The sequence below is a fragment of the Clupea harengus genome, unplaced genomic scaffold (genome assembly GCF_900700415.2).
Source record: "Clupea harengus unplaced genomic scaffold, Ch_v2.0.2, whole genome shotgun sequence".
Taxonomy (NCBI): Eukaryota; Metazoa; Chordata; class Actinopteri; order Clupeiformes; family Clupeidae; genus Clupea; species Clupea harengus.
In genome coordinates this window covers 190,001-204,438 of record NW_024879577.1, presented here as the reverse complement: position 1 = coordinate 204,438, position 14,438 = coordinate 190,001, and the positions used below count along the sequence as shown (strand labels likewise).

The following is a 14,438-nucleotide window of genomic DNA, read 5'->3' as shown; positions in this document are numbered from 1 at the left end:
ATTGTTTCTGCACCTTAGTTTTCTTAAGGGTCAATAAACAAATGTCTGTGGACACATTTCGCCACCACTGAAGTGTCCTCTTTTAAAAAAACTCAAATCTGGTCACCCTACGTATAATAAACCGTGATATATACCGTAACCGTGATATAAATTACAAATACCGTGATAGAAGATTTTGGCCATATCGCCCACCCCTAGCAATAACTGATTTGTTTTTTGAATCGGGGGCGCACCTGAGTATTCAAATCCAATTGGTCTCTATGGAAACAGGTGCACTCAACACCTTTTGCTCTGGCCTCAAACTCTGCCAGCATGACAGGAATCGCCACAGACATTCAGAAGGAGTCTGGGAACATGGGTAAGTAGAAGGGTCTGCTCTGAAAGATACACGGTTTCTTAGAGAGAATATGAGAGAGGGAGAGAGGGAGAGAGAGGAAGAGAGAGGAGAATAGATGCAGAAAAGAGTTAAAAGGCAAAAGATGTTCCAGTGAAATATCTGTGAGCTTTAACTGTGAGCTCTTTGCTTGCACACTTGAGAACGGTCATTTGGCCGTTTTCAAAACATCTCTTGAGGTTCCCAAAAGAGATTGTGTATTGTATTGGACTCTCAACATAGCGTTTTACTTTTGATTTCCCTCTCTGTTGCAACGTACAATATGCAAATGTTTATTTTTGGTTGCCATGAACAGTTTGAGTTTATTGAGCTTTATATTTGCTTGTGTCAGTTGGTGTAATCATGATGACTAGTGTATTCTGGTCTTCTTACGGATAATAGTCTGGGTCCCAAAACTTCTCCAGCATCACCAACAGCGCAGGAGCTTGGCTGAGAGGCAGAGTCCCTTATCTGAATGTCTCCTGCATTGAATGTGTTCTGTCATTTAGCCTATTGGTTAAACTATATATTCTGGTTTCATAATGACTGCAGGGTCTGTGTCACCAAACACACCAACATCACCAAACAGCACGGAGGAGTTTGACTACTACTGCACTGAGATGCCTGTGGGTTCTTGGATCTGGGGCATGTTCAGTGTCCCCTGTTGCATGTGTGGGGGGTGTGCCTGCCAGCGTGTGGCTTCTGTGGGTGCTTGTTCAGAGGCAGCGCAGCGGCTTGTCCAACGACCTCTACATGCTCAACCTCACCGTCATGGACCTGATATTCAACGTCATCATAATACCAGATGTGTTCAATCACTTTGTATGGAGATCTGACTTGTACTCAATTACAGTCGGATGTTCTGTTACCGTTTTAACATTGGTTGGAAGACCTCTGTTCATGGCTGTATCTGTGTGGACTGCTACACGGCTGTGGTTCACCCCATCACATACATGAAGATGAAGCGTTCGAGATACAGGCTGGTAGCCTGTGCAGCGGTCTGGAGTTTTACATTTACTCTACGCCGTGATGGGGTTTCATTAACAGACAGCTGTTCACCCACATCCTCCTCGGTGTTTCCGTTTCTCCTGTCTCTTACAGCCATTGTCTTCTGCGATGTCGCCATCCTCCGTGCTCTGAGGAAGCCGGATCCGTCTGGTCGTACCGATGTCCACCCACAGAAACAGAGAGCTCTGCAGGACCATCACCAACAGCCTGATCATGAGTTTGTGTGCTACCTCCCTCCACTGGTTGCGTATGCGTTTCTACCTCTCATCCCTTGAGTGCGGAAGAGAAGTTGTGTGTCATCCTCATACCTGTTCTCATCACACCCATGATCGGTAGCGCCATCTTGCCCCTGCTCTTCCTGGGGAACCTGGGGAAGCTGAAGGGTGTGAAAGCAGTGGAAATGTGTCTCTTAGCCTTTAAACCAGTCAGCCCAATGCTTCATTAAACCAGCTTCATGCTCCCACACCACCCAACCCTAGTTGCTTGTTTTGCTCACAGGAAAAAGTTTAGTTTCACTTGTATTTGATAACGCCGGCTCATTGGTGTGTGTGTGTGTGTGTGTGTGTGTGTGTGTGTGTGTACTCTGTGTGTGCTTGAGTCTGGGGTATTTTGCATAATAAAAAGATCCTTGGGAGTGAGGGGGTCAGTTCTAGTAAGTTGGCTCTAATATATAATGCAGTGTAATAGTGATGCATTCCCCCCATGCTGTGTCCTTGAACAGAACCAGGTCAGATCTGTTCCAATGCGGGACTGTGTTCTGTGTTCTGTGTTCTGTGTGATCTGCATTGGATCATTTATGAAGATTTGTTCACTACAGTATTATACTGTACCATTTAAATGGTGTTGAAACAGATCTGAGACAGATAAATATGTGAATATATCAGAGTGTACTTTTGTGAGAGCTGTATGTATGTGAACCACTGGAACTTCAAAATCCTTCAGTTTTGAAATAAAGGTTTCACCTCTATTTTATGTCTACAATTTTGTTAACCTTTTTTAAAGAATGTCTATTTTTTTAATGAATGAGTTTTTATATATAAAAATGCACCAAGCAAATTATACTTTGTTCCCTTATTGTTTCTGGTTTGTTAAAGTATATACAACTTAGTATATACTAGTTAGGATGCAAAAGTCCAATGTAAATAACTTTGTAAATGACCTGGGAAATTCAGTGGTTGAGATTCCACCTGGACATTCAAATGTAATATACAGTTGACTCAGGTGGAACATTTTCCCCGGTCACACCAGATTGAACCCTAGCAGTCAGTTCACATTCGTCTTTCAGTCAGGAGGGACATGGACACACTGTGTGTCTCTCAGTCAGGAGGGACATGGACACACTGTGTGTCTTTCTTTCAGGAGGACATGAACACACTGTGTGTCTCTCAGTCAGGAGGGACATGAACACACTGTTTCAACCGCGGTATACTTATTTTTTGAAATACAATTGATTTATTTTTTAGATAATGACATCCGAACTATACATCATCCCGCTTATTATACAGTTACTTGCCCAAAACGATAGAAAACATTCCTCCAAATGACCTCTTTAACGATTTTTGTGATTTCCGCTTAGAAAAAATTGTTCTTCAGGCAAATAGAATGCTACAGTTTCAGGTGTTGCGTAGCAACCCATTACTGCTGACTTCAAGTTATGACTTTCCGTTACGTTAAATGACCGGATTACTTGCGGAATGATATGAAATTAGAAGCACAAAACCCGTTGCCAATGACAGCTGTCATTACTTTTTCGCAGCAGTGAAAATAAAGAAGATCGGTTGAGAAATGTAAACGCTTTTTATCCAGAAAAACCGCAGCTCCGTAATTTACTTGCGTCTGTTTACAGGCCAGTCTTCACCTCACCAATATGGCGGCGACGTTAGCACGTCGCAGCAACAGGCTGTAGCGGTCAATGACGCGTCTATGTATATATGTCTATGTATATATGTCTATGTGTAATGGCCAACTTCTTAATTTTCTTATTTAAATGTGTGGCCATATAAAGAAAATGTTTTTCTCATCATTATTGCGTCAACATATGGACACACATTGAGAAGAACGTTTTTTAACACTTCAGTTATCTTCTGAAAGTACATTAAAGAACCACTGAAAGCCATATAAGCACTGGACTAAATGCCACAGAAAGATTTTTCCTTTTTTTTTTCACATGCACTTTGCTTTAATTTTACTATTTGAAAATTCAATGGAAAAGTTCAGTACAAAGTAGGCCTATTACTGCCATTATTGCTTAGGCCAATAGCCTATTGAGGCAGTATTGTTTCTGGCACCTTAGTTTTCTTAAGGGTCAATAAACAAATGTCTGTGGACACATTTCGCCACCACTGAAGTGTCCTCTTTTAAAAAAAACTCAAAATCTGGTCACCCTACGTATAATAAACCGTGATATATACCGTAACCGTGATATAAAATTTACAAATACCGTGATAGAAGATTTTGGCCATATCGCCCACCCCTAGCAATAACTGATTTGTTTTTTTGAATCGGGGCGCACCCTGAGTATTCAAATCCAATTGGTCTCTATGGAAACAGGTGCACTCAACACCTTTTGCTCTGGCCTCAACTCTGCCAGCATGACAGGAATCGCCACAGACATTTCAGAAGGAGTCTGGGAACATGGGTAAGTAGAAGGGTCTGCTCTGAAAGATACACGGTCTTAGAGAGAATATGAGAGAGGGAGAGAGGGAGAGAGAGGAAGAGAGAGAGAATAGATGCAGAAAAGAGTAAAAGGCAAAAGATGTTCCAGTGAAATATTCTGTGAGCTTTTAACTGTGAGCTCTTTGCTTGCACACTTGAGAACGGTCATTTGGCCGTTTCAAAAACATCTCTTGCAGGTTCCCAAAAGAGATTGTGTATTGTATTGGACTTCTCAACATAGCGTTTACTTTTGATTTCCCTCTCTGTTTGCAAACGTACAATATGCAAATGTTTATTTTTGGTTGCATGAAACAGTTTGTGTTATTTGAGCTTTATATTTGCTTGTGTCAGTTGGTGTAATCATGATGACTAGTGTATTCTGGTCTTCTTACGGATAAATAGTCTGGGTCCCAAAACTTCTCCAGCATCACCAACGTGACCAGACTCAGCTTGGCTGAGAGGCAGAGTCCCTTATCTGAATGTCTCCTGCATTTGAATGTGTTCTGTCATTTAGCCTATTGGTTAAACAATTATATTCTGGTTTCATAATGACTGCAGGGTCTGTGTCACCAAACACCACCAACATCACCAACAGCACGGAGGAGTTTGACTACTACTGCACTGAGATGCCCGTGGGTTCTTGGATCTGGGGCATGTTCCAGTGTCCCCTGTGCATGTGTGGGTTGTGCCTGCCAGCGTGTGGCTTCTGTGGGTGCTTGTTCAGAGGCAGCGCAGCGGCTTGTCCAACGACCTCTACATGCTCAACCTCACCGTCATGGACCTGATGTTCAACGTCATCATAATACCAGATGTGTTCAATCACTTTGTATGGAGATCTGACTTGTACTCAATTACAGCCCATGTTCTGTTACCGTTTCAACATGGTTGGAAGACCTCTGTTCATGGCCTGTATCTGTGTGACTGCTACACGGCTGTGGTTCACCCCATCACATACATGAAGATGAAGCGTTCGAGATACAGGCTGGTAGCCTGTGCAGCGGTCTGGAGTTTTACATTACTCTACGCTGTGATGGGTTTCATTAACAGACAGCTGTTCACCACATCCTCCTCGGTGTTTCCGTTTCTCCTGTCTCTTACAGCCATTGTCTTCTGCGATGTCGCCATCCTCCGTGCTCTGAGGAAGCCGGATCCGTCTGGTCGTACCGATGTCCACCCACAGAAACAGAGAGCTCTGCAGACCATCACCAACAGCCTGATCATGAGTGTTGTGTGCTACCTCCCTCCACTGGTTGCGTATGCGTTTCTACCTCTCATGCCCTTGAGTGCGGAAGAGAAGTTGTGTGTCATCCTCATACCTGTTCTCATCACACCCATGATCGGTAGCGCCATCTTGCCCCTGCTCTTCCTGGGGAACCTGGGGAAGCTGAAGGGTGTGAAGCAGTGAAATGTGTCTCTTAGCCTTTAAACCAGTCAGCCCAATGTCCTTCATTAACCAGCTTCATGCTCCACACCACCCAACCCTAGTTGCTTGTTTGCTCACAGGAAAAGTTTTAGTTTCACTGTATTTTGATAACGCCGGCTCATTGTGTGTGTGTGTGTGTGTGTGTGTCTGTGTGTGTGTACTCTGTGTGTGCTTGAGTCTGGGGTATTTTGCATAATAAAAAGATCCTTGGGAGTGAGGGGGTCATTCTAGTAAGTTGGCTCTAATTATATAATGCAGTGTAATAGTGATGCATTCCCCCCATGCTGTGTCCTTGAACAGAACCAGGTCAGATCTGTTCCAATGCGGACTGTGTTCTTGTTCTGTGTTCTGTGTTCTGTGTGATCTGCATTGGATCATTTATGAAGATTTGTTCACTACAGTATTATACTGTACCATTTAACTGGTGTTGAAACAGATCTGAGACAGATAAATATGTGAATATATCAGAGTGTACTTTTGTGAGACCTGTATGTGAACCACTGGAACTTCAAAATCCCTTCAGTTTTGAAATAAAGGTTTCACCTCTATTTTATGTCTACAATTTTGTTTACCTTTTTTAAAGAATGTCTCTATTTTTTTAATGAATGAGTTTTTATATATAAAAATGCACCAAGCAAATTATACTTTGTTCCCTTATTGTTTCTGGTTTGTTAAAGTATATACAACTTAGTATATACTAGTTAGGATGCAAAAGTCCAATGTAAATAACTTTGTAAATGACCTGGGAAATTGAGTGGTTGAGATTCCACCTGGACATTCAAATGTAATATACAGTTGACTCAGGTGGAACATTTTCCCCGTCACACCAGATTGAACCCTAGCAGTCAGTTCACATTCGTCTTTCAGTCAGGAGGGACAAGAACACACTGTGTGTCTCTCAGTCATGAGGGGCAAGAACACACTGTGTGTCTCTCAGTCAGGAGGGACATGAACACACTGTGTGTCTTTCAGTCAGGAGGGACATGAACACACTGTGTGTCTTTCAGTCAGGAGGGACATGAACACACTGTGTGTCTTTCAGTCAGGATGGACATGAACACACTGTGTGTCTTTCAGTCAGGAGGGACATGAACACACTGTGTGTCTCTCAGTCAGGAGGAACACACTGTGTGTCTCTCAGTCAGGATGGACATGAACACACTGTGTGTCTTTCAGTCATGAGGGACATGAACACACTGTGTGTCTTTTAGGCATGAGGGACAAGAACACACTGTGTGTCTCTCAGTCAGGAGGGACATGAACACACTGTGTGTCTCTCAGTCAGGATGGACATGAACACACTGTGTGTCTTTCAGTCAGGATGGACATGAACACACTGTGTGTCTCTCAGTCAGGATGGACATGAACACACTGCAAGGTGAGTGACATGCAACCTCTTCTGAAGCATTCCAGCTGTGACTTGTCATAGACCTGTGGGCCCTAATTTGAAAGCGCAACAAACGCCGCAAACAGGCTTTGATCAGCAACCGCGCAGCGACACCAGGCGGGGACACCTATATGTGCTAACTTCATTGACACAAAGCAGGGTGCAATAAAGCATAAATGGGTTGGGTTATTAGTGGATGTGACAATTAAGTAATTCTTTATCAGCGAAACACAATGATTTGACCATACCTTATCACATTTACATGGAGCTCAGTAATTGTCCTACAATCATTTACAGGTTTCACAGGAACAGGTGAAACTCATTTATACATGGAACCCAACCCCCCATCCCCCCCCCCCAGCATTGTGCTGACCTGCCCATGTTTGCGCTTAGAAGTTTGAAATATGTTGTTAAATTTGCAAAATTATTTTGCAAAGTTATTAAACTCGCTTTAGGTCATGTGCCGCAGACTTTGCATGTTGCCAGCCATGTTGTCCACGAACGAAATCAGGGCCCCAAATGACCGAAACACAGTCTGTTCACACACACCAGATGTGAAGAGTGCAAGCAAGAGTGTGTGAGGTACGACTTTAACACCGAGATGGTGTGTGGACACATGGGGCAGGTGACCGATGGTGCCCGTCTGCCCACTTCAAGGGCACCGTTTGGAGGGGCAGTTTGTGGGGACGTTTGTATGACGTGAAAGGCTATGTTGACTAACTCGTAAAAAGACAACATATTGGTCCACAAATGGTCTTGGCAGATTCCTAGGCTCACTTCTTACCTAGGTTCTATCTGATGAGTTGAGAAGTGTGTGTGCGTGTGTGTGTATGTGTGTGTGTGTGTTTGTATGCATGTTTGTGTGTGTGTGTGTTTGTGTGTGTCCGTGTCAACTCGTGCACATCTGTGTGTAAGTTCTGTTCACAGCAGGCTGTTTGCTAAGGCCCAGTGTGCCAAGATAGACACACACACACACACACACACACACACACACACACACACCACACACACACACACACACAAACACACAGACACACACACACACACACACACACACACACACACACACCCAGACGCACACACACTCACTCCCACACACCCAGACACACACACATAGACACACACACACTCACTTTCACACACCCAGACACACACACACACAGACACACACACACACAGACACACACACACACACACACAAACACTCTCAGACACACACAGTCTCACACACAAAAACACACACACACACACACACACACTCTCAGACACACACACACTCTCACACACAAAAACACAGACACACACACACACTCTCAGACACACACACAAAAACACACACAAACACACACACACACACACACACACACTCCTCTCATGCCTACTGTGGCTGCCTGTTTGCCCGCTGCCGTCTGTGTCTATCCGGTCTTTCCGGTGCGGGAATGTTTGCTCTGACAGCCGTAGCAGGACAAGGCAGGAATTCCAGTGTTGGGAAAAAGGAGCAGAAAAAGAAAGAAAGTTTTGACGCTGTTTTTGTTTTCAAACAGACCTCCCAATGGCCAATTCATAATTCAGAAACACTTCAGACAAATATATAAATAAATATATATAATATACTGTATATATAAAAAAACACCTTCTCACATGTTTTATTCATCTGAAGAACGCAGCTTATTCACGGTCCAATAAATACACAACATGAAAGCGCTTTGAACCAGGCTGCAGGTGATATCGTTCTCTGAGGACTTGCATTTAGAGAACAGTCTCCACACACTGAACTGGATAATATTCTTGAGACAAAGATCAGTGACCTGGCTGACTGATGACTAAAATACTGCCATGTCCTACACACCACACCACACCACACCACACCCCTCCACCGCTGGTGTGAGAGACTGTGTCGTTACCAGCGACATGCTACCAAGTCAGATACATGGAGATTTTTACAGCAGAGGACACAGTCATTAAGAGCTAGCCTGTTTGCCCACTGCAATCAGAGCTAGCCTATCGTCCTCATTAAATATGAACCCATCCATGAGTTTACAAAAGGAGGGAACGGGAGAAAGAGAGAGAAAAAAGGGAGAAAGGAAGGAAGACACAGTTTGTTGTTATGGTCACCGAGGGACTCACTGCTCACTGTTGGAAATTGAGTTTTAATGTTGATGACCTCACTGGCAGGAAATTAAAAACAACAACAGCACCAAAGCGTCTGCTATCACACATGATATAGCTGTCTCCAGAGTGAAAGCAAACACATCGCACCAGAGGTGGCCAGTGACTCCTGAACAGGGAATTGTTTTCTCCATTAATAGCTGTAATTGATTTGAACTGCGTTGTCCAGGTAACAAAAGAGAAATCCACATCAATACAGACGGCTGCATCAATAAATAACTGCTGTCTCTGAAAGGCCAGTGGGCTTGGAAGCAAGGTGCACCTTGACTAAGAAACTAATCGACCATAAATACAGACGGCTCAATCAAGACTTTAGAAACCAACATCAATACAACTGCTGTCTCTGAAATCTTCGTCGACTGAAGCACAGCCTCCCACACTTGACTTGAAACTTGCAGCCTTGAAGTGTGGAAGGCAGGTAGGCATAAGAGCGAAAGCTAGCGCATAGAGTTGTTCCTAGAGTGAAAGCTAACACATAGAGCTGTTCCTAGAGTGAAAGCTAACGCATAGAGCTGTCCCTAGAGTTAAAGCTAACGCGTAGAGCTGTTCCTAGAGTGAAAGCTAACGCATAGAGCTGTCCCTAGAGTTAAAGCTAACGCGTATAGCTGTTCCTAGAGTGAAAGCTAACGCATAGCACCAGAGGAGGCTACTAAAACCCAGTGAATTGTTTACTCCATCAATAGCCTCAATGGCTCTAATTGATTTTGAACTGAGTTGTCCCCGTGATAAGCAAAGAAACCAACATCAATACAGAAGGCTAGCACAACTGCTGTCTCTGAAATCTTCGTCGACTGAAGCACAGCCTCCCACAGTTGACTTGAAACCTGCATCCTTTAGGCATGTGGAAGGCCGGTGGGCTGGGTTTCCTCGAGGTTAAAACCCATGGACGCTAGTGTTGGTTGCTAGCAATGTCCCCAAGACGTCAGAAAAGAGAGGTTCGCACACTCAACACCAACTCTGCATCTGCTGGACTGCGTCACACCCCATGTCCACGAGGAACTCTGAATACTGGGGCTTCAGTGACAACGGGGTGGCTTCACTGAGGACGGGCTGAAACTGTAGGGGGGACCTTTAAAAGGCTCTTGAAGAGCTTTGTGGCTCGAAACGTCACCCTCTAGGGAGAAGTCCAATAAAGAGTAGCAGTGGGTTTGTTTTTTTTACTGTTCTAGTTGTCTCCTATGCTCAGCACTTGCCAGACTTTTTTCAACTCTCGGTTTACCTTTTAAAGGCTGCCGGGGGTTTTACCTTCAAGGGAAGAGAAACAGGCTGAAGCAGCATGATAGAGATCTGTGTTGTTGTTTGTGTTGTTGTTTGTGTAGAGGGGGACCTTAGAAGGTCGCCATGGTTTACCCTGCTCCATCTGTGTTGATGGAGCAGGGTAATCGTGCGATGGAGCGTCTAAGAGTCTTCATTTATAATGAAAGTGTTTTCACTGCCGAGTGCTTTGGGGGTGCAAAGCCACCACACACCTTAGGTCAGGAGGAGGTGGGGTCAGTGTGTGTTTCCATGACTACGCACTCTTTAGGCATCTGTCTGTCCGTGAGTCAGTGAGTCACAGGATGGTCTCCAGCTCTTTGATCGAGACGGAGCTGAAGTGGTCCTCCTCAGGCGGCAGGAAGGGTTCAGGGTCACCGGGCGCCTCCCCCTCAGCCTCTCGTGACCTTTGACCTTCCGCTGTACCGGCACTAGGGGGTGCCAGGATGCCCACCCGGACTGCCCGCCTCAGCACCAGCTCCTGCTGGGTTACCGTGGGAGCGGGCATCTCCGTGTCGGTGGGCACGTAACCGGGTAGGTTGGTAAGGGTGTGGTGGAGGGAGGGGAGGCGGGGCTGACCTTTAACCCCGATGCCAGCCCCACCCAACAGCGGAAGGCCTTTGGTCCCGCCCACACTGAGGCACACGCTCTGGGTGGTGGTGTGTGACATCATGCCGCCATAGTAACAGCTCCCGCCCCCTCCGCTGCTGGTGACGCGAGCTTTCTGCTTCAGGTCCAACGCCAGGCTCCGCCTTAGCCATGCCTTCTTCACCTCTGCCTGCACCTGTGTACATAACACGCACACACACACACACACACACACACACACACACACACACACACACACACATACACACAAGCACACACACACACACACACACACACATACACACACACACACACATACACACACACACACACACACACGCACACATACACACACACACACACATACACACGCACACATACACACACACACGCACACACACACATACACACATACACACAAACACACACACATACGCAAGCACACATACACACACACACACACAATTCAGATTTATGCAGAGATACACACACAAATGAAGGAAGGAAAAGGTAACGTTCCATATAATGTTCCAAAAATAAAGAGATGCCAAGAGACAAGCAGGAAGAGTTTGTCAGACTGTACCTCGCCATTGCAGAAACAGTAGATGAACGCCACGAAGAAGCCCTAAGAGAACATCATTCACGATTAGCAAAACATGGAAGATGTGAAATCAAGTTGAAATGACCCCCTCCACACAGTCCACGCAACTCAGAATCCTTAAAACATTCCACTTATAACCCTTGAAAAGTGGTATATTCACGCAGACCTCTTAAGAATTTCATTTCAATGCCCTTGTTTGTGTAGACACAGATAACCGCTGACTCCAGAATGAATACTGAACTTAGAGTCCTTCAAACTTTCCTCTGTGACTGGAGAAGAACCAGACTTGGACCTATCTGGGCTTGCGACCAATAACGTGTCTGAAAAGGGCAAGGTGAAGGAGGGACTCCCCCCCCCCCCCTCATTCGCTAGTATGACATCACAGTATGACACGGTAGCACCTTGCTCCACCAGCTGCTCGTCCAGTGGAGATGCAGGGTAGCGTCCCACCAGTGAGAAGTTGAAGAACACACACACACACTCACACACGCGCGCTCTCACACACATACTCACACACACGCTCTTACACACACACTCACACACACGCTCTTACACACACACTCACACACGCGCTTTCTTACACACACACACTGCAGGGTAGTGTCCTTTGAGGAGTTGAAGAACATCTCGTAGTGCATCTGCACCTGCCACAGCACACACACACACACACGCGCACACTCACACAGGCGCGCTCTCCCACACACACTCACACACACACACACACAAACTCACACACTGCAGGGTACCGTCCCACCTGTGAGGAGTTGAAGAACATCTCGTAGTGCATCTGCACCTGCCACAGGACCCCCGTCACCTCCGTGTAGGGCAGCGCAATGAACACCATGTAGTGCACCCCGAACAGGGGCATCAACACCAGGGTCGACTTCAGCAACTTCCTGTGGAGCACAGGCATGGAATATGACAGCGGTGTTATGACTGCCACTTCCTGCAGGACAGAGACATATATTATGACAGCCATGTTATGATCAATCAATCAATCAATCAATCAATCACTTCAACAGTTTCCTAATCTGTCATGAAGCTGTGCTTTGATTGGCCTTATAAATCAATCAATAAATCAATCAATGACTTCAACAGCTTTCTATGGGATGGCAAATAAAACATTACATTAATTTACCAAGAAGCCATGTTCTGATTGGCATCCTGACGTGTGTGTATGAGTACTCATGAGGCTAAAGATTCTAGAGTACTCATGAGGCTAAGATTCTAGAGTCCTCATGAGGCTAAAGATTCTAGCGTACTCATGAGGCTAAAGATTAGAGTACTCATGAGGCTAAAGATTAGAGTACTCATGAATATAAAGATTCTAGAGTACTCATGAGGCTAAAGATTAGAGTACTCATGGGGCTAAAGATTCTAGCGTACTCATGAGGCTTAAGATTCTAGAGTACTCATGAGGCTAAAGATTCTAGAGTACTCATGAGGCTAAAGATTCTAGAGAAGCATAGTTCCAGACTTGTACTGCTGCCGGGGGTCCAGTTTGCCTGTGTTTGTCTCCCATAGCTTAGAGGCCAGGACCCTGATGATGTTGAGGAACAGGAAGAAGTTCACCTGAGAGAGAGGGCAGGGTAGATAGAAAGAGGGAGAAACGGAGAGAGAGCGATAAAGAGAGAGGGGGGGATGGAGGGAGAGAGATTGAGTCTAGTCAAATTGCAATTCATACTTTAATCTCTCTTCGGTTCGGCTATAACTGATACGAGTGAGCTGAATGCATGTGAATGAAAGTGTGTGTGTGCGATTGTGAGTGTGAGCGTGTGTGTGTGTGTGTGTGTGTGTGTCTGTGTGTATGTGTAAACAGAGAAAAACAGAGACAGAATACTGATACTCTGACTAAAAGCTGACAAAAACATTTCAATTAGTGTTTTGTGACAGTAATGTCAGTAGTGAACTTACAACGATGGCGGCCAGAATGGGAACCTGATAGATCCACTTGAGGTTGCCAGCACTGATATCCCAGCACCTGATCAAGGCAAGCACACACACACACACACACACACACACACACACACACACACACACAGGAGTGCATTTTTTTTTTAATAGTACAGTGCACATGAAGGCCTAGTGTATGTCCCTGTATGTGTGTGTGTGTGTGTGTGTGTGTGTGTGTGTGTGTCTGTGTCTGTGTCTGTGTCTGTGTCTGTGTCTGTGTCTGTGTCTGTGTCTGTGTCTGTGTGTGTGTGTGTGTGTGTGTGCGTGTGTGTGTGTGTGTGTGTGTGTGTGTGTGTGTGTGTGTGTGTGTATAACTCACTGGGTGTCCGCTAAAGATGCTCGAGCACTGACCCATATGGACACAAAGACAGCAGGAACACCTGAACAAAGAGGAGAAAACACCCATGAAAATACCCCACAGGACAGCACACGCCCTGGAGCCCTGGAGCCCTGGAGCCGACCCAGACCCTATTGGACCCTGACCCCGCCCCGACCCAGACCCTATTGGACCCAGGCCTCGCCCCGGTCCAGACCCTATTGGACCCAGGCCTCGCCCCGGTCCAGACCATATTGGACCCTGACCTCGACCCGGTCCAGACCATATTGGACCCTGACCTCGCCCCGGTCCAGACCATATTGGACCCTGACCCCGGTCCAGACCATATTGGACCCAGGCCTCGCCCCGACCCAGATCCTATTGGACCCTGACCCCGCCCCGACCCAGATCCTATTGGACCCTGACCCAGACCCAGACCATATTGGACCCTGATCTCGCCCCGACCCAGACCCTATTGGACCCTGACCCCGCCCTCGTCCAGTCCAGAGCCTCAGCTACCATCTGGAACATTCTCTGTGGACAATAACGAATCATTAACACCTTTATCACTCTGTCAACAATCCACTTGCATTTTTCATTCTTTCTTCCTCTCTTAACACATCCAAGAACACACCGTAGCAGAACAACCGCACACACAGATCCTCCCAATGCGTTACCTCACTATGAACACTATAGCAGAACAAGCACACA

At 45.8% G+C, this 14,438-nt stretch overlaps 1 protein-coding gene across 1 annotated transcript in view; it reads right to left on the bottom strand.

Annotated features, from left to right (window-relative positions):
• Positions 1-10,567: 10,567 nt before the first annotated feature.
• The window catches only part of pth3r (parathyroid hormone 3 receptor), a 26,845-nt gene continuing 22,974 nt past the window's right edge, over positions 10,568-14,438 (bottom strand). Inside the window, exons 8-13 of the mRNA XM_042704046.1 lie at positions 13,731-13,791; positions 13,373-13,439; positions 12,936-13,030; positions 12,213-12,354; positions 11,441-11,482; positions 10,568-11,053 (exon numbers count right to left, since the gene is read on the bottom strand). Of these exons, the coding sequence (XP_042559980.1) occupies positions 10,568-11,053; positions 11,441-11,482; positions 12,213-12,354; positions 12,936-13,030; positions 13,373-13,439; positions 13,731-13,791 (893 nt within the window). The remainder of the gene's footprint in view (positions 11,054-11,440; positions 11,483-12,212; positions 12,355-12,935; positions 13,031-13,372; positions 13,440-13,730; positions 13,792-14,438) is intronic.